The sequence below is a fragment of the Rhinatrema bivittatum genome, chromosome 13 (assembly GCF_901001135.1).
Source record: "Rhinatrema bivittatum chromosome 13, aRhiBiv1.1, whole genome shotgun sequence".
Classification (NCBI taxonomy): domain Eukaryota; kingdom Metazoa; phylum Chordata; class Amphibia; order Gymnophiona; family Rhinatrematidae; genus Rhinatrema; species Rhinatrema bivittatum.
This window is the reverse complement of record NC_042627.1, coordinates 16188396-16209731: the sequence shown is the minus strand read 5'-3', so window position 1 is coordinate 16209731 and position 21336 is coordinate 16188396. Positions and strand designations below refer to the sequence as shown.

The window sequence follows — 21336 nt, the reverse complement described above, 5'->3', positions numbered from 1 at the left end:
GGATCCTAGGTTAGAAATTGGCTGACTTGGTTAGAAATTGGTTAAGTAGGAGGCGACAAAGGGTAGTAGTAAATGGAGTTCTCTCTGAGGAAGGGGTTATTACTAGTGATGTGCCTCAAAGATTGTTCAATGGACTAGTTCTTTTCAATATTTTTGTGAGCAACATAACGGAAGGGTTATGTAAGGCTCAAGGGGAATGTGGGCCCTTAATGCCAAGGTGCGATTGATGCTGCCTAGTGAGCCAGCCCACTAGGCCCACACTGTCAGCTGGTGGGTAGCCCGAAGCAGGAGCTTTGCCTATAACAGCCACTTCCCCCGCAGGTTGAGCCCTTGGGTTCTGGCAGCTGGTAGGTCTTATTGTTTACCTAGATCAGTCATGAAGAGAATCCAAGGTGAGGTACAGATCTGGATAAGTGGTAGACAGTAGGTCCAAAAGACAATACAGGGATCGAGGCAAGTGGAAGACAGAGGAACCAGAAGACAATCTAGAGGTCGAGGCAGACAGCAGCCAGCGAAGAAGTCAAGATCAGGGCCAAAGTTGAAGACCAGAAAGTCAAGGGGAAATAGGAGCAACGGGGAGGACAAACAAGACAGCAGGATCAACAGACAAGGATTAGTAAGACAAAAAAGATAGAAGGATCAACAGACAAAGCAGAACAGGACAAGACATGGACAAAGAATGGAGAAGGCATGGACAAGAACAATACACTGGGACAATCAAGCTCCAGGGGACCTGTTGCTAAGGCAGTGAGAGCTGTCTGAGAGACCTTCTTATGGGGTACCAGCAGTGACATCATCGGTGGGTGCTGCGTGTAAAGTCCCTCTGTGGGCCATTTAAGGGGGTTCGCACCAACCACAAATGCACCTAAGGGGCTGGGTAAGCGGCTGGTGGCGTTCTTGGCTGTATGATGTGACCCGGATGTGCTAGTGGCTGGAGTTCAGCAGCATTAAAGGTATGTGCGGCGGGTCGTGGGGCCATCCCGCAACCCACTGGTTGACAGGTTATCGGGAAAGGTAAGTCTTTTTGCCAATGATATCAAGATCTATAACAGGGTAGACAGCCAGGAAGGAGTAGAAAAAAGGAAGAGGATTTAGTGAAGCTCAAGGAATGGTCTAAGGCACAGGTGGCAAACTCCAGTCCTCGAGGGCCACAAACAGGCCAGATTTTCAGGATAACCACAATGAATATGCATGAGAGAGTTTTGCATGCAGATCTATCTCATGTATATTCATTGTGGATATCCTGAAAACCTGGCCTGTTTGTGGCCCTCGAGGACTGGAGTTCACCACCCCTGATATAAGGTCTAGCAGTTAGGATTTAGTGCTAAAAAATGCAGAGTAATGAATTTAGGATGCAAAAACCCAAGGGGAAGGTACAATACTGGAGATACAAAGGAAGAGTGGGATCTGGGAGTAATTGTGTCTGATGATCTTAAGGTGGTCGAATAGGTGGATAAAGTGACAGTAAAAGCCAGAAAGATGTTTGGCTGCATAGGGAGAGGAATGGTCAGCAGAAAAAGAGAGGTGATATTGCCCCTGTATAGGTACTTGGTGAGACCTCACTTGGAATACTGTGTGCAGTTCTAGAGACCGCACCTTCAAAAAAATATAAATAGAATGGAGTCGCTCCAGAGGATGGCTACTAAAATAGTCCATGGACTTCATTCTAAAGCCTATGGGGATGGACTTAAAGATCTAAACATTATACCATAGAGGAAAGACAAGATAGACGAGATATGATAGAGACATTCAAATATCTCAAAGGTTTCCATGCACAGAGGTGAGCATTTTTTTAATGGAAAGGAGGCTCTAGAATGAGGGATCAAGAGATGAGGTTGAAAGGGGGTAAACTCAGGAGTAATCTTGGGAAATGTTTGTTTACAGAGAGTGTGGGGAATGTGTAGAACAGTTTTCCAGTGGAAGTGATGGAGACAAAAACAGTATCTGAGTTCAAGAAAGCATGAGATAAATAGAGGGGGTTCTCTAAAGAAGTGATGAGAATTATAGTGCTAAATTAATTGGAGACATGGGCAGACTGGAAGAGCCTTAAGATCTTTTTTGCCATCATGTTTCTGTGTTTCTAATATCTTAAAACAGTAAAACCACTGAATGCAATGGAAGTGACAGAAGGGAATGGGATAACTTGTGATAAAGAGTGAAATGATGAATCCAAATACAAGTGACTGGAATTGTTCAACCATATTTGAATCCTGGCTAAGGATCTCCTCTGAGCCAGATTACCCACACAGCATCCTCCATCTTACTCTAGTGCTATGTACATTGGTCACTAACAGCTCTATTACTTACTGATTGTTCCAAAGCTTTACTCAGACTCTGGAAGTCAGCGCTGGCTTTGTTTCCCTGTCCCGTCGTGAAAGGCGGATTCAAAAGCCCTAGAGGAATGCTGAAGTGATCAAACTGACTGGTCACATCTGTGAAATAGAAAAATGGCAAGGATCAAAAATCCAGTGATAGCCAAATAGATCCCACCGTGCCCGGCTTCGTTACAGGCTGCGGTCTGCTGCATAGTTGTCCCATTTTCATCAGAGAAGCCCAGACTGAATGGGGCATGGAGGCTGAACTTCCCGTATCAACTAAAGAAGTGGTGTTCAAACTGGTCCTCAGGCCTGTCCTGCCAGTTGGGTTTTCAGGATATTCCTAATGAATATGCATGAGATATATCTGCATTAATGGGAGGCAAGGCTTGCAAATACACCTCATGCATATTCATTAAGGATATCCTTAAAAATCCATCCAGCTAAGGCTGGGGAGGACCTCAAGGACAGTTTCCACACCACTGAAAACAAGAATCAAGCACACTGATGAGGCACAGTGGAGAAATCTCACATTGCTACCAAAAATGTCTTATTTGGACATTAAAAGCTTTGAAGGACCTTATTCAATAAAAATATTTTCCAAGGATAGAGAATGGGGAAAAGTCCTTTTAGAATAAGATCATCGGAGTAGTTATGCCCACATAACGCCCCTACAGAATCTGGCTTCATTTTAGAAGGATAATGAATTATCCGTCTAAAATGTAGTCAGATAAGTAGGGAAATCTTGAAAAGTTAGCATTTAGCTGGATAACTTGTGAGTTATTTTCTGCAAGGTCATTTCTGCAGGGAGAGCACTACTTTACCCACTAAAGTCTCTGCAATTACCTTCCCTGAGAATAAAAAGTGGGACTCAGAGGAAGCCTATTTCCATATACCATATTACAAAACTTAAAGGCATAAGAAATTACCGTGCTGGGTCAGACCAAGGATCCATCAAGCCCAGCATCTTGTTTCCAACAAAGGCCAAACCAGGCCATAAGAACTTGCCAATTACCCAAACACCAAGAAGATCCCATGCTACTGTTGCAATTACTAGCAGTGGCTATTCCCTAAGGGGTAGATTTTAAAACCCCTACGCGCGTAAATCCTCCTGGATTTACGCCCGCAGGCCACTCGCGTTTCGGCGCGCCTATTTTGCATAGGCTGCTGGCACACACGTAAGTCCCGGGGCTTCCTAAAAGGGGCGGGAGGGGGTGTGTCCAGGGGCATGTCCGGGGGCAAGGGGCAGTCCGGGGCGAGTCCGGGGGTGTGGTGACGGTTCGGGGGCGGGCCAGGAGGGCGGTCCCGAGTCCCCCGGCACTGCGGCCTTTGCCGGGGATGCCGGGGCGGCGCGCACACATTACGCCTGCTTGAAGCAGGCGTAACTTGCCCAACAAAGGTAGGGGGGAGATTTAGGTAGGGCTGGGGGGTGGGGTAGATAGGGGAAGGAAGGGGAAGGTGGGGGGACGCGGAAGGAAAGTTCCTTCCGAGGCCGCTCCGATTTCAGAGCGGCCTCAGAGGGAACGGAGGCAGGCTGCGCAGCTCGGCGCGCGCAGGCTGCCGATTTTGCGCAGCGTTGCGCGCGCCAACCCCGGATTTTATAAGATACGCGCGGATCTTATAAAATCTGGTGTACTTTTGTTCGCGCGTGCGTATTTTTTGAAGATCTACCTCTAAGTCAACTTGTTTAATAGCCGTTAATGGACTTCTCTTCCAAGAACTTATGCAAACCTTTTTTAAACCCAGCTATACTAACTGCACTAACCACATCCTCTGGCAACAAATTCCAGAGCTTAATTGTACATTGAGTAAAAAAGAATTTTCTCTGATTAGTTTTAAATGTGCTACTTGCTAACTTCATGGAGTGCCCCCTAGCCTTTCTATTATCCGAAAGTATAAATAATCAATTTACATCTACCCATTCTAGACCTCTCATGATTTTACACACCTGATTTTATATATACATTATATATAGAATTTTTATATATATATTATACCTGAAATTTAAACATTGTCTCATATAAAAATCCTTCATTCACAACTACTGCACTATGTGGAACAAATAGCAGCAATCTGTGTTTCCCTTATAAAAGAGTTCACTGCTCTGTTTATGGGATGTCTATGTGCTTCCACCTTGCCAGCTCAGTGGTGGCTCCTCGGCACTGCCATGCAGCAGACCTGGGCTTGATTCCCTTCTGCTCCTCAGCCTGATCACAAAGCCCCTGCCGGCAAGCAGCAAGGGGAAACATTTGCTCTCTTTCCTGAAAGTAAGACGGAAGGTGACAGGACTCACTGTTGACCATGAGGCTGGGTGGGACTATGGCGTAGCTCACGTTGCCCTTCGATTTCCAGATCGCAGCCAGCACCTGCGATTCGTTCAGAAAAAAGGGAGTGGAGATGCTGAAGATCGCGTTGGTCTGAACCCACTGACTCTGGTTACTGAAATGTCGAAGAGCAGTTTGGGGGAATAAATGGAGGGAAAGAATTACTGAGTAATACCGAGATGTTTCCCAGACACACAGAGAGAAGCACAATGCACAGCAATTGTAGTCACACGCTCGAGAGAGAAAAACGAGTTTTGGAGGATGAAAATGGAGTTAGAGGAAGGGAGCACAGAATGCCGGGAAGGGAGGAGGCATGTATTTTGGTGGATGGTAGTTTATTTACATTAATAGGTGAATTTTCTAGTTTAAGCGACATCGTCTTCTGCTGACTGAGTGAACAGTTCATGCTCTCTAAGCCCAGTCGGGTATTTTACAAGAAAATGGAGATGGACTTCTTTGCTGCTCTGGAATGGATAATACACTGCTAGCAACGCTCGTCCGTGCTGGGAGCAGTAGGATTATCGCGTGCACCAGCAGCACTGGGCCTTTAGGGCTTGCCAGCTGGGGCAGGAGGAGGAAGGGGGGAGCATAAGGAGTTGCACATATATTTTAAATTCGGAGCTGGGGATGGGACACGTCGCCTCCTTGGGTTGATAGGCCCATAAATATTTGACATCTTTTGGGGAGGAGAGGGATGGAGGGGGTCAAGTGCAATGCCAACAGCAGTTTTAGACTTTAGCAAGGAGGTGGTGAGAGGGATGGAATTGGGCCTATAAGCCCACAATGATTTTTTTTTTTTTTTTTGCAGTACTTAACCAGATGTGTTTTCGGATAATGCCGAATATTGCCAAAGTTAGGCAGATATCTCAGCTCTGCCCAGAAACTCCCCAGACCGCTCTGACTTAGCTGGATAGGTTTTTCTCCAGTTAAATAGTCATCTGGCTAAGTCAGGGGTTATAAAATCAGCAGGATTTTCAAATCCAAGCGTTTGCCTAATTAAGTGCACTCTTTGAGATAATTGTAGAATATCCTAATGTAATTAGTTAGTGCTCGCAAGCCGCAGCTCAGCACCTCCTGCATTTATTTCAATTACATTTCATTGTTACTCATCAAGGCTACGTGCTGCACAGCCCCAATCCCACGAAAGCCACTTTTCTTAAGCCAGGGAGAACCAGCAAGCCACATTAAACCCTGCCAGCAGAATTTACGGTAATCAAAAAGGCATGCGGAGAAACTTACCTGAAAGTCACATTAGGAGTAGCTGCCTGCGAGCCATTAAGGAGATTCGTAAGAATTCCCCCCAACTGGCAAGGAGAAAAAAGGAAAACTGTTACTTCGTTTGCAGGAGGAGCGCTTTCCCCTAAATCTGCCAAACCAATTTCTCCTTCCCTTTTCTTGCTGTATCATCTTTTTTCTTCTCGCCCCATTCTTTCTCTTTTTTGTTCTATCAGATCTTCTTCCTTGTCTGATTTTTCTCTCTTTTTTGTCTGATTTGCTTTCTCTGAAACCCACCCACTCTCTCTCTCTCCATCTCTTTCACCTACTCATGTATCGTTTTAATTTCTCAGTTTCTTGCTCTGGATCATTGCAGGGAAACTCCCAAATCAATAACAGAGACATTTCCAGCAGTACCACATGCAGCATCAGATTTTAGATTATGGCACCCACAGGCATAGGACCAGGGATGGGGGTTTCACCACCAGAAGTCAGAGAGCAGTGGGGGAGTCCTAGTTTTTGGGTGCCTTCAGAATTTGGCACCCTGGGCATATGCCTGTTTTGCTTATGCCTAAATCCAGCCCTGATTTCATATAGTCCCTGTAGGTCTAAAGGTTGACTGGACACAAGCTAGTTTGCAATCAGATTGATTCAAAGGGGATTTTATTATAAGAAAGAGCACGTAACTGGAAGGCTAGGTGGAAAAACTCTGGATGAAGGAGCCTGGAAACAGATGGAGCCTGGAAACAGATAGTGCCTTGCAAGAGAGACATAGGAGCACATACTGTAAAACTCTGGCAGTCAGTGCCTCAGATGCATTATCTGGTTGCCTGATTTAGAGTACGGTGAAGCTTCTGGACTGTGCATTGTTTATACCGCTCCAAAACTCAATGAATATTGATTGTGGTGCCTGACCTGGTTTCTCCCTTCATATTATATAGCATAACTACTACTTGCTAAATGACTGAAGAAGTACCACTGAGTCCTTTACTTGATTATAGTGACAGTTATATGCATTTCTGATGGTTTAAGCACTAGGCAGACTAGACAGCCACGTAGAGTGCCACAGTTCTGGGGGTGGCATGGCGATTGCACCTCTTTCTTTCTTCACACTCACATGCACCAAGAAGAGGAAGTATTGCAATCAACATGGCTGGTAGGTACAGGAGCAGGCTGCAGCATCAGTCTGTGCAGCTGAAGACAGGAGGAGGCAGCATCGGGCCCATGCTTACTGAAGAAAGAGGAGGAGGCCTGGCAACCATGCATATTGAAGGAGTAGGCTGCTGCTACTTCTTGTGCATTCCAGAGAGAGCAAAGAGTGCAAGAGAGAGGGAGTATGTGAGAGTGAAAGAGCATGTGTGTGTATGAGGGAGACAGAGCATGTGTGTGTGTGTACATACGAGACAGAGAGGAGAAAGTCTGTATGCGACAATTACTCCTTCTCCCACTAATCTATGCTTCAGGGCATCAGGAAATCAAAGGTCCAAGGATGGAAGAGCAGGGGAATTTTTAATCTTTATCAATTTATTTATTGGGTGTTATTTGATGTGTCTGGTGTGAAATATTTTATTGGTGTTTGGAAATTTAAAACACATTTTTGATAGGCTTTTAATTATTGAATGCTATTCTATTCATCAGGGGTTTTAAAATATGTATCATTTTATTAATATGGTTTTACTATTATTGATTTTTTATATTATTGATTTTGTTTGATGTTTTATGTTTCTGTTTTTCCATTGTTGTACTGCATACAGTCTCTCAAGTCTGACTTGTTGCAGTTCCCAGTTGAGTTATCTGCATTTTATGCATTATGTAGTTATTGTATGCACTTTATACTTTTTGATTTGTTTAAAGTGTATGTGATGGAGGTCTGTCTGTGTTCTGCTTGTGTGATCAAGATGAGGTATTCTGCTAGAATATAGTTTCTCTGTAGGAATCTATAACAGCCTGGTTTGTTCTGTTTTCTTAATAGGATGTGTATTAGTGTTTTAGGGCCTGCTGAAATATTTGCAATGTGTTGCCTTTTCATAGGTAGGGTTGTTGCAGTTTGATTTCTGGCAGTTAGTGCTGTTTTGGTATGGGAGGTTTACTATATTATAATTGAAATTTAGTTTATTCATGGCTTTCTGAGGGCCCAGCTCAGGCCCATATTTAGGTAGGGGCAACTTAAGCTTGCCCTGCTTTTCTTTGGGATCTGTGACCTGTGCACCTGCACAAGGTACCCTTCCATATAATGTCTGCAAGCAGGAAACTAAAGAGCACTGTGCAGGAGGTAGATCTGTCTCTGGTTGTAGGTGAAGAATCAGCCTTCAGGGAGTAGAAAAAGAGGAGGATGCTGCTGGGTAGGAAAGAGGAGAAAGAGCGAGATGAGAATGCTAGGTAGAGAGAGAGGGGGATGCTGAGCACTGTGGGCTGGACGAAAAAGGGCAGGGCAGAGGGGGACAAAAATTTGGGAAGAAGAGATGGTTATATTGTGGCAAAGCCACAACACTGCCATTGGAGGGAGTACTGTGCCAGAGCTTCCAGAATGGGGGTGAGGGAGCACCAGTTAGCCTAGAGCCAATCCTGAAGATAGGCAACCCCCTAGGGCACTCACGGCCCGATTTTAAAAGGGCTATGCACGTGGCTGGGCCTTGTGTGCGCCGCACACATTTTCGGAAGGGCCCAGCCAAATGCGTAACCCTGTTATGCACCGAAGTGGCAGGCATCTCCAAAGGGCTGGGCCGGTGGGGTCTGGGTGGGGAGGGGCAGGACGGGGGTGGGCTGGAACAGCGCCAATAGCCGCCGTCCCGGGGAAGCACGTGCCGGCAGCCGGCTGGCATGCGGAAGATACTGCTCCTCTGGAGCAGAAGTAAGTATAAAATAAAAAAGAGGGTTAGGTAGGGATAGTTTACATGTTGGGGAGGAGAAGGGAAGAGGGAGGAGGGATAGGGTTAGGGTTAGGGAAGTTCCCTCCCAGTCCTCTCCTTAATTGGAGTGAATTGGGATGGAACTGGGAAAGGCCTACCTGCATCGCCGCATGTATGTTTTTAAGATCCCCTCCCACTGTGAGCGTGACAGATGTCCTCCTGCACATGCGTGCAGATATCGCATCAATTTGGAAGGTGCCGAATATCCAGGCCAAAAAGGAGCCTGCTTCGGCTTGTTTTAGGACCATGTCCCAACACAGCTTCAAAGGGGTGCCATTATGGCACTCTACCTATGGGTGCCAAAATCCTAAATCTGGCCATGACCAAGCCCAAACCCAACAGGAGTTGCAAGAAACCTAACACCAGATAATGCCAAGTGTTGTGTTGTCTTTTTTGCATGATTTTCTGTTTGGTATTACAGCAATGCATGGAACTATAATATGAATGTTGTTCTAAGTGATATTTCTGCCTCAGAAGTTTGTACTTTGAATGTCCTTCATGTTAAATCTGTTATTATAAATGCGTAATTTTTTATTTATTTATTTATGTATTCCATTTATAAACTGCTAATACCTGAAGTCTCAAGGAGTGCAGAGGTGCACAAGGCTGTAAGGCTTGCCTAATATCCTTATCTATGCATAGAGGGAATTATATTAGGGATGTGCAATCGTTTTTCCTGAATAAGGCAATTTCAATGATTTCATTTCGGAAGAACCGAAAAACGATCTAATTTTTTCCGTGGCAGAGTTAGTGCGCACTTCCACAAAAATCGGGGCCCCCCCCAAAAAAACCCTGGAACCATGGGAAAAACGAAATTCCTGCGGGAGGTCCCCGAAACGAAGGCTGACACGAAATTCAATCCCGAAGCACATCTCTAAATTATATAGGTTTCAGAATCTGCATCCCCACTCCACATGTGCATATTACCTGTTGTCTGATCCCCCAGCTTCCTGTGGATTCTATGGCAAGAATTTGAAAATTCTGTGGCAATTATGCAGCACATTTGCATAAAGTTGAATGGATTTGCATATTAAATATGTTAGTTTGTATTTTACTTCATAAAGTAAAGTTGTTTTGTGATATTTCTTGTGTTTGGCTTGGGGGAAACAGGAACAGTGATCAGTGCTGGGAAGAGAGAAGGGAAATAGAGAATAGGAGGTGGGGAGAAGAAGGTAACTGTAGGATAGGGATTGGACAGGGAATCACAAATGGGCCGATACAGTAAAAAAATGTAAATTAGGCCCGGTGGTAAAAAGAGGAGCTAGGGACACTAGCACATCCCTAGCGCCTCTTTTCGGACAGGAGCGGCGGCTGTCAGCAGGTTTGACAGCCGACGCTCAATTTTGCCATCGTCGGTTCTCGAGCCCGCTGACAGCCACGGGTTCGGAAACCGGACGCCGGCAAAATTGAGCGTCCGGTTTTCGAGCCGCGGGCCTATTTCAATATATATATATTTTTTTTACTTTTTTAAACTTTCGGGACTTCCGACTTAATATCGCCATGATATTAAGTCGGAGGGTGCACAGAAAAGCAGAAAAGCAGTTTTTACTGCTTTTCTGTGCACTTTCCCGATGCCAGGAGAAATTAGCGCCTACCTTTGGGTAGGCGCTAATTTCTGAAAGTAAAATTTTACTTACTGAATCGCGTGGGAATACCTAATAGCGCCCGCAACATGCATTTGCATGTTGCGGGCGCTATTAGGTTCGGGGGGGGGGGGGGTTGGACGTGCTATTACCCCTTACTGAATAAGGGGTAAAGCTAGCGCGTCCAAAACGCACGTCCAAATACCGGCTAACAGTGCGCCCCATCGGAGCGCACTGTACTGTATTGGCCTGAAAGAGAGATGGAAAAGGGGTCTCAGGCAGAACAGGAAGAGCGATAGGGAATCAAAGCACAGAGGAAAGGGATTATCTACTCCTCCCTGGGCCAGGATCGTGGTAACATATTAAAGCCTATATGTTGTGCTGCTTGTTGCCAGTTAATACATTCACACTATTATTTAACTATTGTTATGGAATGTGGCCTTCTTGCATTTGAAAATAGGAAATGCAGTTACAATGTGAGAGGCAAGACTCGTCTGTAAGAACCAGAAACATTCTGCTAGAGGAAGTGCAGTAAACATCTTCATTGTTAAGGCTTTAGAAACCAGGAAAACAAAATCTGTCCTCGTACAGATCACAGTCTGCACCAGATCATTTGACCTTGCGTGACCTTTCTTCTGCTGATCTTTGACCAGGGACATAGTAACATAGTAATGATGGCAGAAAAGGACCAAATAGTCCACCCAGTCTGCCCAGCAAGCTTCTTATGGCAGTGTCTGTCACGCCGAGCAGGTTACTCATGTGTTTCTCTTAAGGGTAGCAACTGCCGATCCCTGCAGTTATTTCCAAGCCTTATGATAACTCATTAAAAATGTATTGCTAGCAATATCTTTACTGGGTGATGAGCCTTCTAGAAAATTCGGACAGTGCTGATGTGTTTTGCTTATGGACTTGGCCATAGAAGCAGCTCTGTCCTTTTTCACTTATGTCTGCATTTCAGTACCTCAGACCATAAAAGTCAGGGCCCGTGTTGGTTGTCATCTGAATCCAATTCCTCTTCCACAAGCCCCACCCCCCAACCACCATCAAAGCGGAGAATGATGTTGTAGTGTCAAAATCATCAAGCCTTAAGGCCGGATTTTTGTTATGGTTGGTAATTGCTGTTCCGTGCAGGTCACCCCCATGCTTATCAGTTCCCCAGACCATAAATGACAGGGCCCTCGCTGCACCAGATCATTTTTCAAACCGGCACAAGGGCGCACTTGGAGATGTGTGCATCGACATGCACCTAGATACATGGCCATTTCATACCTTGTGCACTTATACATGTGCATGTGATAAAATAGCTGGCCGCGCACACATGTGCCTAATTCCAAGGGGGCACGCATCTACGCATGAAATTCCTGCTTCCATTGCTTAAGACGGGGAATTTTAAAAGGGGCAAGCATCCACTCCATTGCCAGTTTCACCAGTGCATCGACAAGTTTGCCCAATTAATAGATAGGTCCTCCAAACTCCCCTGGTTTGATAGCTCACACTCACCCTGGCTTCCTAGACCCTTTAAACCCCTGAGAAATGGCTCTTTCTTGTTTTTTAACTTACGCCTCCTCCATAGCAGAAGTAAAGTTATGTAGCAGGGGGATCTGGGTGCATGCCCAGGTGTGAAAATATTTACATGCACATCTCTTGGCCATGCCCCCAGATGCCCTGCCCAGATCATGCCCACTCCCCACCCCTTTTTGATAACTTTTGAGATCTGTGCGCTACCAGAGATAGGCACATCTGGGCGGTTTTTAAAATTCGGTCAGCACATGCAAGCCCGACTTGTGTGTGCATCCCCTAATTGATGCATGCACCAGACTTTTAGAATTCACCTTTTACAGCATAAGGTTAGTTTTGATGTTGGTAGCACAAAAGAACTCACCCAGGTGGCAGTTTGATTCTGCAGATTGGAAGACTCAGCTGAGCCAGTGTCCAGGAGAGATGAGTTGTAGATTCTTTTCATGATGAAACTGATGTTCACCATGAGTGGGTTCAGCAGAGTAATGTTTGAAGCTAAAGGAAAAAGTAAAGGGATAGGAGGCACAAAGTTATTATTTAGTTCGTTAATGCGCCTGCTAATTTATACACCTCTGTCAGCCATCAGCATCAACAATTTGAGTCCCGGGCCTAGGAGAGGCCTGTGCTCTGAAACTGGCATCCCCCATTCTAATGAAGAGGACAAATGAGTCAACATCATCGGTACTTACTGTTAGACCAAATACTGTAAACATCCAGTGTTAGATTCCCCAAGGTCATATTGGTGGGAGCTACATTGCTGTATAGAGCTCGGACAATAGCATCCGTGGTTGGGGCGACGGTATTGTTTTGAAACACAATGTCGGAAATCACTACTACAGAGCCAGGCCTGAGAAAAGATCAGCATACTCAGAAACATAGTTTCATAATGAGGTAAGTTTCCTATTAATGACATGCAGAGAGCATACAAACATACATTTTTTGGTACATAACTGCAAAAATATATACATGCAGTAGAATTTATGTAACCCAGTCCTTCGGACACACCTGGTCAGTTGAGTTTTCAGGATATCCTCAATGAATGACATAGATTTGCATAAAATGGAGACAGTGCATGCAAATTTATCTCATGCATATTGATTGTGGATATCCTGAAAACCAGGGAGGTGTTTAGCTGCTGGCACTAATGTTTAAAAAGGGAGATAGCGCAGCTTTTAAACTAGATCATGGGGGAAAGCTGAAGTCAAGCTATGCTGTTCAGGGTTCAGGATGAGGCATCTTCAATGGATACTGGCATAACAGGGAAGGCAGGATATCCCAACAGAGAAGTTGTGATACAGGCAGAAGTAGCCCAGGTGCATTTAAATAGAGAGAATACGGAGATAAGTGATTCCAAATGTTGGCAGCTTGTGAATGTAATTAAAAAACATGCTTTGAATTGTCTGTATGTGAATGCCAGAAGTCTAAAAAATTAGATTAGAGAGTGGGAATTAATCAAACAATGTGCTTTTAGGAAAGGGAAAAATTAAAGTTACATATAACAGGGAGATGAAGGAACAAGATGGGAGGATTAGAGGAAAGAAAGGATCCAGTGGACTTAAGCAGGGCCATTAAATAAGAGATTGAGAGAAAAAAATTAACTATATACAAACTTCTGTATTGCGTATAATCCAAACAAAAATTCACCGGAAGTTAAATAGAATTAGACATCTGGGTTGGAGGCAGCAGAGGCTATTGGGAGTGAGAGGGATGGGGGATTTTATGTATAGGCCTGTTTAAATAGCCAAGTTTTTAGATTTTTTTTTAAAGTTTTTGTACATTGTTCTAGGCGTAGTTCGGGTGGCATGGAGTTCCATAGTGTAGGTCCCGCTAGGGAGAAAACCCGTTCTTTGGTGGAGATGAGATGGAAGAGGTTGTGAGCGGGTGTAGACAGGAATCCTTTACAGGCAGTTCTGGTGGGTCTGTCGGATGTATGGTAGTGCAGAGAATAATTAAGCCAATGAATATTCTGGTTGTGTAGAGTTTTGTGGATAGTTGTGAGGGTCTTGTGAAGTATTCTGGAGGGGATTGGAAGCCAATGGAGATCTCTGAGTATTGGCGATATATGATCTGTTCTGCGGGAGTTGGTAAGGATTCTAGCAGCTGCGTTTTGCAGCATTTGGAGCGGTTTGAGAGAGATTGCGGGAAGGCCTAATCTATGGAATTCTTTACCTGCATCTTTAAGACTTGAAGAATGTCCTAAGAAATTTAAAACAGCTATAAAGACATTCCTACTGAAGCAAGCATTTAATTGAAAGATGCCCGTTTATATTTAATAGCTAGTCTGGCGTAATCAGGTTCTGTTTATGTCTCGTAGTTGCAGAGAGTAACTGCACTCAAGTTAAGTTTTCATAGGTGTTGCACTCACTACACCCCTTCTTCATGGCATTGAGCCACCGATCATGCTTTGACTTCTGGGTCCCGGCAGTGTCTCCCTAGGCGCACATGTGTGCCTCTCTGCATTATTTAAAGGACCAGCGGTGGGAAGTTCCCTGCAGCCCTCACCAGTGACATCATCACCCAGGGACTACTTAAGGCCAGTCCCTGCCTTCAACCTTTGCCTCAGCAACAGATTGAACTCCTAGTGAGTAGCTAGTTGCCTGACTCCATGTTCCTGACTGTTCCCGATTCCCTGTCCTTGTCTTGTCCTCTCCTAGATTGCTTCTCTGGCCTTGACCTCAGACCATTCCTGGACTTTTGCTTGATTGCCGCCCACCTCAACTCTTGGTCTGTCTTCTGGAATTTGCTGTTGGCTGCCGTCCCGACCCTTAGAATGTCTTGACTCTGTTTGCGCCTACCATTCTTTGTGGGATTCCTTGTTATCGGAGACATGCGCCTATGTCCAGCTGGCCCCAATACCCAAGGGCTCAACCGGCAAGGAACGAGGGCTGGTATTGGTAAAGGTCCTGTTTGGTCTCCGCACTGGCCAGCTCTGCCTGCCAAAGGCGAGGACCTGCAGGGCTCCTCCCTGCAGGTAGCATCAACCTAATCTCGGCTCAAGGATCCACCTTTGCAACAACAGGCCATCTTGATTTGGCAAGCCACTTGTCTCATTTTATATTGTTTAGAATGTTTGTCTTTGACTTAAGTTTGTTTTTTATAGTCGGTTTTTTTTTATCTGTTATTTGTAATTATTATGTATGTTATTATGTAAATCGCTTAGAGCTCTTGCACAAAGTGATCGAAACATTTTCAAAAACAACAAACAAATAATTTTTGGAGGGATTAATAAACATGTGAATAATGAGGAGTCTTTGGATGTAGTGTATTTGGATTTTCTAAAGTCCCTGCTGGGAAAATTAAAAAGTCATGTGATAGGAGGCAGTGTACGACTGTGGATTGCAAACTGCTTAAAAGATTAGAAACAGAGAGGAGGACTAAATGGTCAGTTTTCTCAATGGAAAAAGTTAAACAGTGGAGTGCCCCAGGGATCTGTATTGGGACTTGTGCTTTTTAATATATTTATGAATGATCTGGAAAAGGGAACAATGAGTGAGGTAATCAAATTTGCAGATGACACAAAATTATTCTGCGTTGTTAAATAACAAGCGGATTGTGAGAAATGAAGAAGGACCTTGCGAGACTGGGAGATTGGGCGTCCAAATGGCAGATGAAATTTAATGTGCACAACTGCAAAGTGATGCAAGTAGGGAAAAAGTAATCCAAACTGTAGTTACACTATGGTTAGGTTTCAGATTAGGAGTTACCACCCAGAGGTAGGATCATAGACAATACTTTGGAACCTTCAGTTCAGAATGCAGTGGCAGTAAAAAAGCAAACAGAATGTTAGGGATTATTAGGAAAAGAATGGAAAATAAAATGGAGAATGTGATAATACCTCTGTATCGTTCCATGGTGAGACCACATCTGGAGTACAATATATAATTCTGTACACTGCAGCTCAAAAAAGAACTGGAAAAGCTACAGAGAAAGGCGACCAAAATGATAAACTGAGAGGAATGGCTCATTAATGAGGTGAGGCTACAGATGTTAGGGCTGTTCAGCTTAGACAAGGCTGAGGGGAAATATAATAGAGGTCTATAAAATCATGAGAGGAGTAGAAAGGATAAATGGGAATCAATTGTTTATGCTTTCAAAAAAAATACAAAGATTTGGGGACACTCCATGGAATTTAGTAAGTGGTACATGGCAATCAGATAAACTATTTTTTCACTCAATGCACAATTAAGCTCTGGAATTCATTGCTGGAGAATGTGGTTAAGGCACTTAGCATAGAAAGGTTTAAAAAGGTTTGGACAAATTCTGAGAGGAAAAGCCCATAAATCGTTATTAATCAGGTAGACTGAGAAAGTCACTACTTATCCTTGGGCATTAGCAGCATGGGATCTCATCCTATTTTGGGCATTAGCAGCATGGGATGCCATCCTATTTTCTACCCTCCCTCCCTTTGCTCCGTTTCCTATCCTAACCTCATTCCCTCCTCAATTTCCTTCTTTACCTTACCTGCCCACCCTAACCCATCATGATTTTAAGTAGCTTTAAATAACAGAAATGTCTTCGGTGCAATATAGAATTTGTATCCACTCTCAGAACTGGTATTGTCTTAGATACTATTTAGTTTTTGTGTTGGTTTGTTAAGGTTTAATAGTTACATCAATATTTTAATTGTATGTTATACTTTATTGGATGTTCCACAGTCTGTTTAGCCTGTTTTTCGTCAAAACTGTTATATGGAATTTAGTTTATTTAATACCTATTAATAATGTCAATGTAAAGCCTGTTGCTAAGTTATTGTTAAATGTAAACCGCGGTGATGTATTTCTTTACGTACTGCGGTATATAAAAACCCTTAAATAAATAAATACTATTTGAGATGCTGCCTGGAATGTCCACTGTCAGAGACAGGATACTAGACTTGATGGAATTTTGCTCTAACCGCATTTCATTTCTTTTTATGACTAGTGTAGCCCAAAGACTAGGTTGACAACCATTAAACTAGATTATTGGCCTGGTTTATAAAAAGTATTTTCTATCAGTGCAAAATTGGTAAATTTCATAAAACAGTCTTCATCTGTATTGTCACCATAACTCCACTAAATGTATAATTACAGGTCTGCAGCTGAGTTATTCATTGGCATGGATTATTACTTCTGTATTTTTTCTACTTTGAGGTCTGTTCACTAAGCTGTGGCACAAAGATAATATAGGTTAACATACACTAATGTGCAATTCCATTACTTCTTATAAGGTCTATTTACTAATAATCTGTGATAACGCTCATTCTTGAGTGCCGCAGCCTTGAAAATAAACCACTTTGTGTTTTCTTATTAAGACTAAATTTGGAACCCAGGTCAATGTTAATACTGAAAATTATTATTTTATTAATACCAACATTATATTCTAAGGAGGAAGCATCTAAACTGAGTGCACATGAGCAGAGATAATGAATTTTGCTGAGAGAAGATCATTATGTAGTTTACACATGTGTAATTTACTTTCATGTTTATGAATTAAAAGTATGTTTCAGCAGCTATTGTTTGATTAAGATAAACAGGCACAGATACACTTGAGCACTTGGGCCACAAGCTTCAAACCCAGACCTTCATATAGAGGACAAAATGTTAGCTTTGCCTCATACATATAAGTTGTACATATATGATTACAGGTGTGGGTGACACACAACTGCACTACTCATACACCTACAGCCATATTTCTCCATCAAGAAGTCCCCAACAACCTGGTAACCTAATTTTTTGACACCATCATTCAATTCTTCTTTAATCAACGTCTTTATTTTGAATAACAGAACATTGGTAAATTTAGCATGGATTGCAATCATACCTCAGTTTATCTAGCAATCTATGGAAACATTGGCATGTAAGGAGCGAAGTTATGTGCAGCAAGCACAGTACTTACTTAAATTGCTTTACATTCACATGATCAAAGTTGTTGAATCTGCTTTTATATATTGGTGTAAGCTGAAAAAGCAAAAAAAAAAAAAATGTTAACAATCTGCATTCAAACTGTTTTTCAACTTTTGGAGCAAAATGATTTTTAGCAGTAGAATAAGAATTCAGGAACAGAAGCAAGGTCAAAAAAACTGCGGCTAGAACAATACTAATGATCTTCTTGATATTCCATCTACACAGGAGTCATAAAGAAAGGCAGTATACAAGAGAGAATTAGAAATTAGAACTACCAAGAGAGTTCTGGATTTATTGTAACTATGCCACATATCCTCCTTGTCACTAAAGGTGTGTTCTAGACTAGAGAACCTCATTTTAAATGATTCCTGTGTTTATAGTTAAGGACAGACATGACCAGCAAACCTGTGGAACAAACAGGATTTTACTGAGAGCAGAGAGCAGTACCTTGACTGCTTTCAGCTGACAGGGGAAACTGATAGGCTTCGGCACTGTCAGGTGCTTTCTAACATTTCAATGAAACATCAATATATGAATGTATAAGATGCTGGGATCCAGCTCAGGCACTCTACCCCTTTTGTAGCATGGCTAGAGACCTTGGAAAGTGCACCATGTGATCCATAGGTTTATTAACAATCAACAGTGGACAGCTGTAGCACAGGTAGTGGAGAGGTGAGGCTGGCTGACCATCTCCTGTCAATTTTTTTCCCAGTGAAGAACGTGCACTCCTTCTGAAGCAACAGCTACAGATAGAGGCCAGTTCTCTAACTTTTCATTAGGATGTGCTTCCTACAGTGAATATATTTTTGTGACATATGAATATATTCCCCTAACTTGAAAGATGAATGTAATTTTACACTGATTGTGTGTCTGTGTGAATGTACCCTGACTTTTTTAAAATTTATATTCTGCTTTTCAAGCACTACACTGACTTAGAAAAGCATGCATCTCAATTCAGAATGCTTACAAAAAAAAAAAAATAGAAATAGTATAGTCCTCATTTAATTTTCCTAGATCTAGAGAATAGAAACAGGTTTCACACCATTTGTAAAGGTACAAAACAAACTGTATTGGTTTAAAACCAATTAAGTGAGAAAGTTAAATGTGGACTATGGTGCCAATTATCTATTTGGAATACAATCAAGTTAGACGTTAAATTCATATCTTACCTGATCTTCACAGTTTTTCTTCAGATTAATGAAATCACTTGAAGAGGAATTATTCAGCTGCTCAGTAAATGTTACATTTGTAATTTTAAATGTCAAGGGTTGAGAAACAGAGGCTATGGGACTAGTAACGCCAGGTGCTTGAGAGACTGATATCTGCAAAGTCATTGTGACAGCTGATGTTGGTGACTGAGAAACTGTTGAATTAGAAGGGCTGACAGTGAAAGCAGATGTAAAAGCTGTATTGGAGGAGTTAGAGGAGGTGGTAGGCAAAATAGAGGTTATAGTCACTGTAGGTATGGATGAATTTGAAGCATTTGCTTGAGAGGTTGATGTCTGCAAAGTCATTATGACAGCTGATGTTGGTGACTGAGAAACTGCTGAATTAGAAGGGCTGACAGTGAAGGCAGATGTAAAGGATGTATTGGAGGAGGTGGTAGGCAAAATAGAGGTTACAGTCACTGTAGGTATGGATGAATTTGAAGTAAGGGTTGGTGCCATAGTTTGTGTTACAGAGGAAACACTTAAGGAACCTGCAGTTGGTGAGGTTTGTAATGAAATATTAATGACAGGAGGACTAGAAGTTCCATTCATAGCTGGGATAGACGTCGAAGTATTAGACCCAGTCGGGACATTAGGATTTCCCTGATTTGGTTGTGCTGTTACAACATTGATTATCTCATTGGCAAATGATGATGGAGCAGAAGATGATTGATTACTCCAAGATGTTGTGCCAGGGACACCTCTAGACGTTCTAACAGTTGACAGTGATGATGATCCAGCTGAATTATTCACAGACGTGGCTGTGAGAGCTCCAGCAACCACTGCTGTTGGTGATATTGAACTTGATGAGTTTTTAGTAACATTAATCAAGGAAGATGTATTCATAGCTGGGATAGACGTCGAAGTATTAGACCCAATCGGGACATTAGGATTTCCCTGATTTGGTTGTGCTGTTACAACATTGATTATCTCATTGGCAAATGATGATGGAGCAGAAGATGATTGATTACTCCAAGATGTTGTGCCAGGGACACCTCTAGACGTTCTAACAGTTGACAGTGATGATGATCCAGCTGAATTATTCACAGACGTGGCTGTGAGAGCTCCAGCAACCACTGCTGTTGGTGATATTGAACTTGATGAGTTTTTAGTAACATTAATCAAGGAAGATGTATTATGAGAATTTGTGGAGACAGATGTCGAAACAGAATAAGATCCAGTTACTGAAGATAGAGTTATGTTTGAAACAGAGTTTGCTGTAGGAATACTAAAGGTGACATGAGACTCGGAGGAACTTTCTGTTTGTGGTAGTGGTGATGTAATATTAACAACAGAGGGGATAGAAGTTCCATTAATTACAGCTGTGATGGAGGTTGGTGTACTATATCCAACTGAGGAAGAAGCATTTCCTTCAACAGAGGGTGCAGTACCAACACTGGATATGCCTGTAGCAAATGTTGATTGATTACTCACAGGTGTTATACCAGGAAAAGCTGTAGAATTCCCAACAATAGGTAACAATGATGATGCAGATGATCCAGCTGTACTATTCACAGATGCTGTGACAGCTGAAATGAATGTAAGAGTTCCAGCAGAAGTTACTCCACTTGGTATTGTTGAATTTGGAGAGTTTATCTCAATGCTGAGAGAGGAAGATGTATTATGAGAATTTGTGGAGGCAGATGTTGAAACAGAATAAGATCCAGTTACTGAAGATAGAGTTATGTTTGAAACAGAGTTTGCTGTAGGAATACTAAAGGTGACATGAGACTCGGAGGAACTTTCTGTTGGTGGTGGTAGTGATGTAATATTAACAATAGGGCTAGAAGTTCCATTAATCACAGCTGTGATGGAGGTTGGTGTACTATATCCAACTGAGGAAGAAGCATTTCCTTCAACAGAGGGTGCTGTACCAACACTGGATGTGCCAATAGCAAATGTTGATTGATTACTCACAGGTGTTATACCAGGAAAAGCTGTAGAATTCCCAACAATAGGTAACAATGATGATGATGATGATGATGATCCAGCTGTACTATTCACAGATGTTGTGACAGCTGAACTGAATGTATGAGTTCCAGCAGATGTTACTCCACTTGGTATTGTTGAATTTGGAGAGTTTGTCTCAATGCTGAGAGAGGAAGATGTATTATGAGAATTTGTGGAGATAGATGTCAAAACAGAATAAGATCCAGTTACTGAAGATAGAGTTATGTTTGAAACAGAGTTTGCTGTAGGAATACTAAAGGTGACATGAGACTCGGAGGAACTTTCTGTTGGTGGTGGTAGTGATGTAATATTAACAATAGGGCTAGAAGTTCCATTAATCACAGCTGTGATGGAGGTTGGTGTACTATATCCAACTGAGGAAGAAGCATTTCCTTCAACAGAGGGTGCTGTACCAACACTGGATGTGCCAAT

The 21336-nt window shown here is 42.8% G+C and overlaps 1 protein-coding gene across 1 annotated transcript in view; it reads right to left on the bottom strand.

Moving 5' to 3' along the window:
* The window catches only part of LOC115075340 (serine-rich adhesin for platelets), a 65719-nt gene that overhangs the window by 28005 nt on the left and 16378 nt on the right, over positions 1-21336 (bottom strand). Inside the window, exons 3-9 of the mRNA XM_029575650.1 lie at positions 18916-21278; positions 17739-17800; positions 12554-12711; positions 12229-12359; positions 5879-5943; positions 4609-4754; positions 2308-2432 (exon numbers count right to left, since the gene is read on the bottom strand). Of these exons, the coding sequence (XP_029431510.1) occupies positions 2308-2432; positions 4609-4754; positions 5879-5943; positions 12229-12359; positions 12554-12711; positions 17739-17800; positions 18916-21278 (3050 nt within the window). The remainder of the gene's footprint in view (positions 1-2307; positions 2433-4608; positions 4755-5878; positions 5944-12228; positions 12360-12553; positions 12712-17738; positions 17801-18915; positions 21279-21336) is intronic.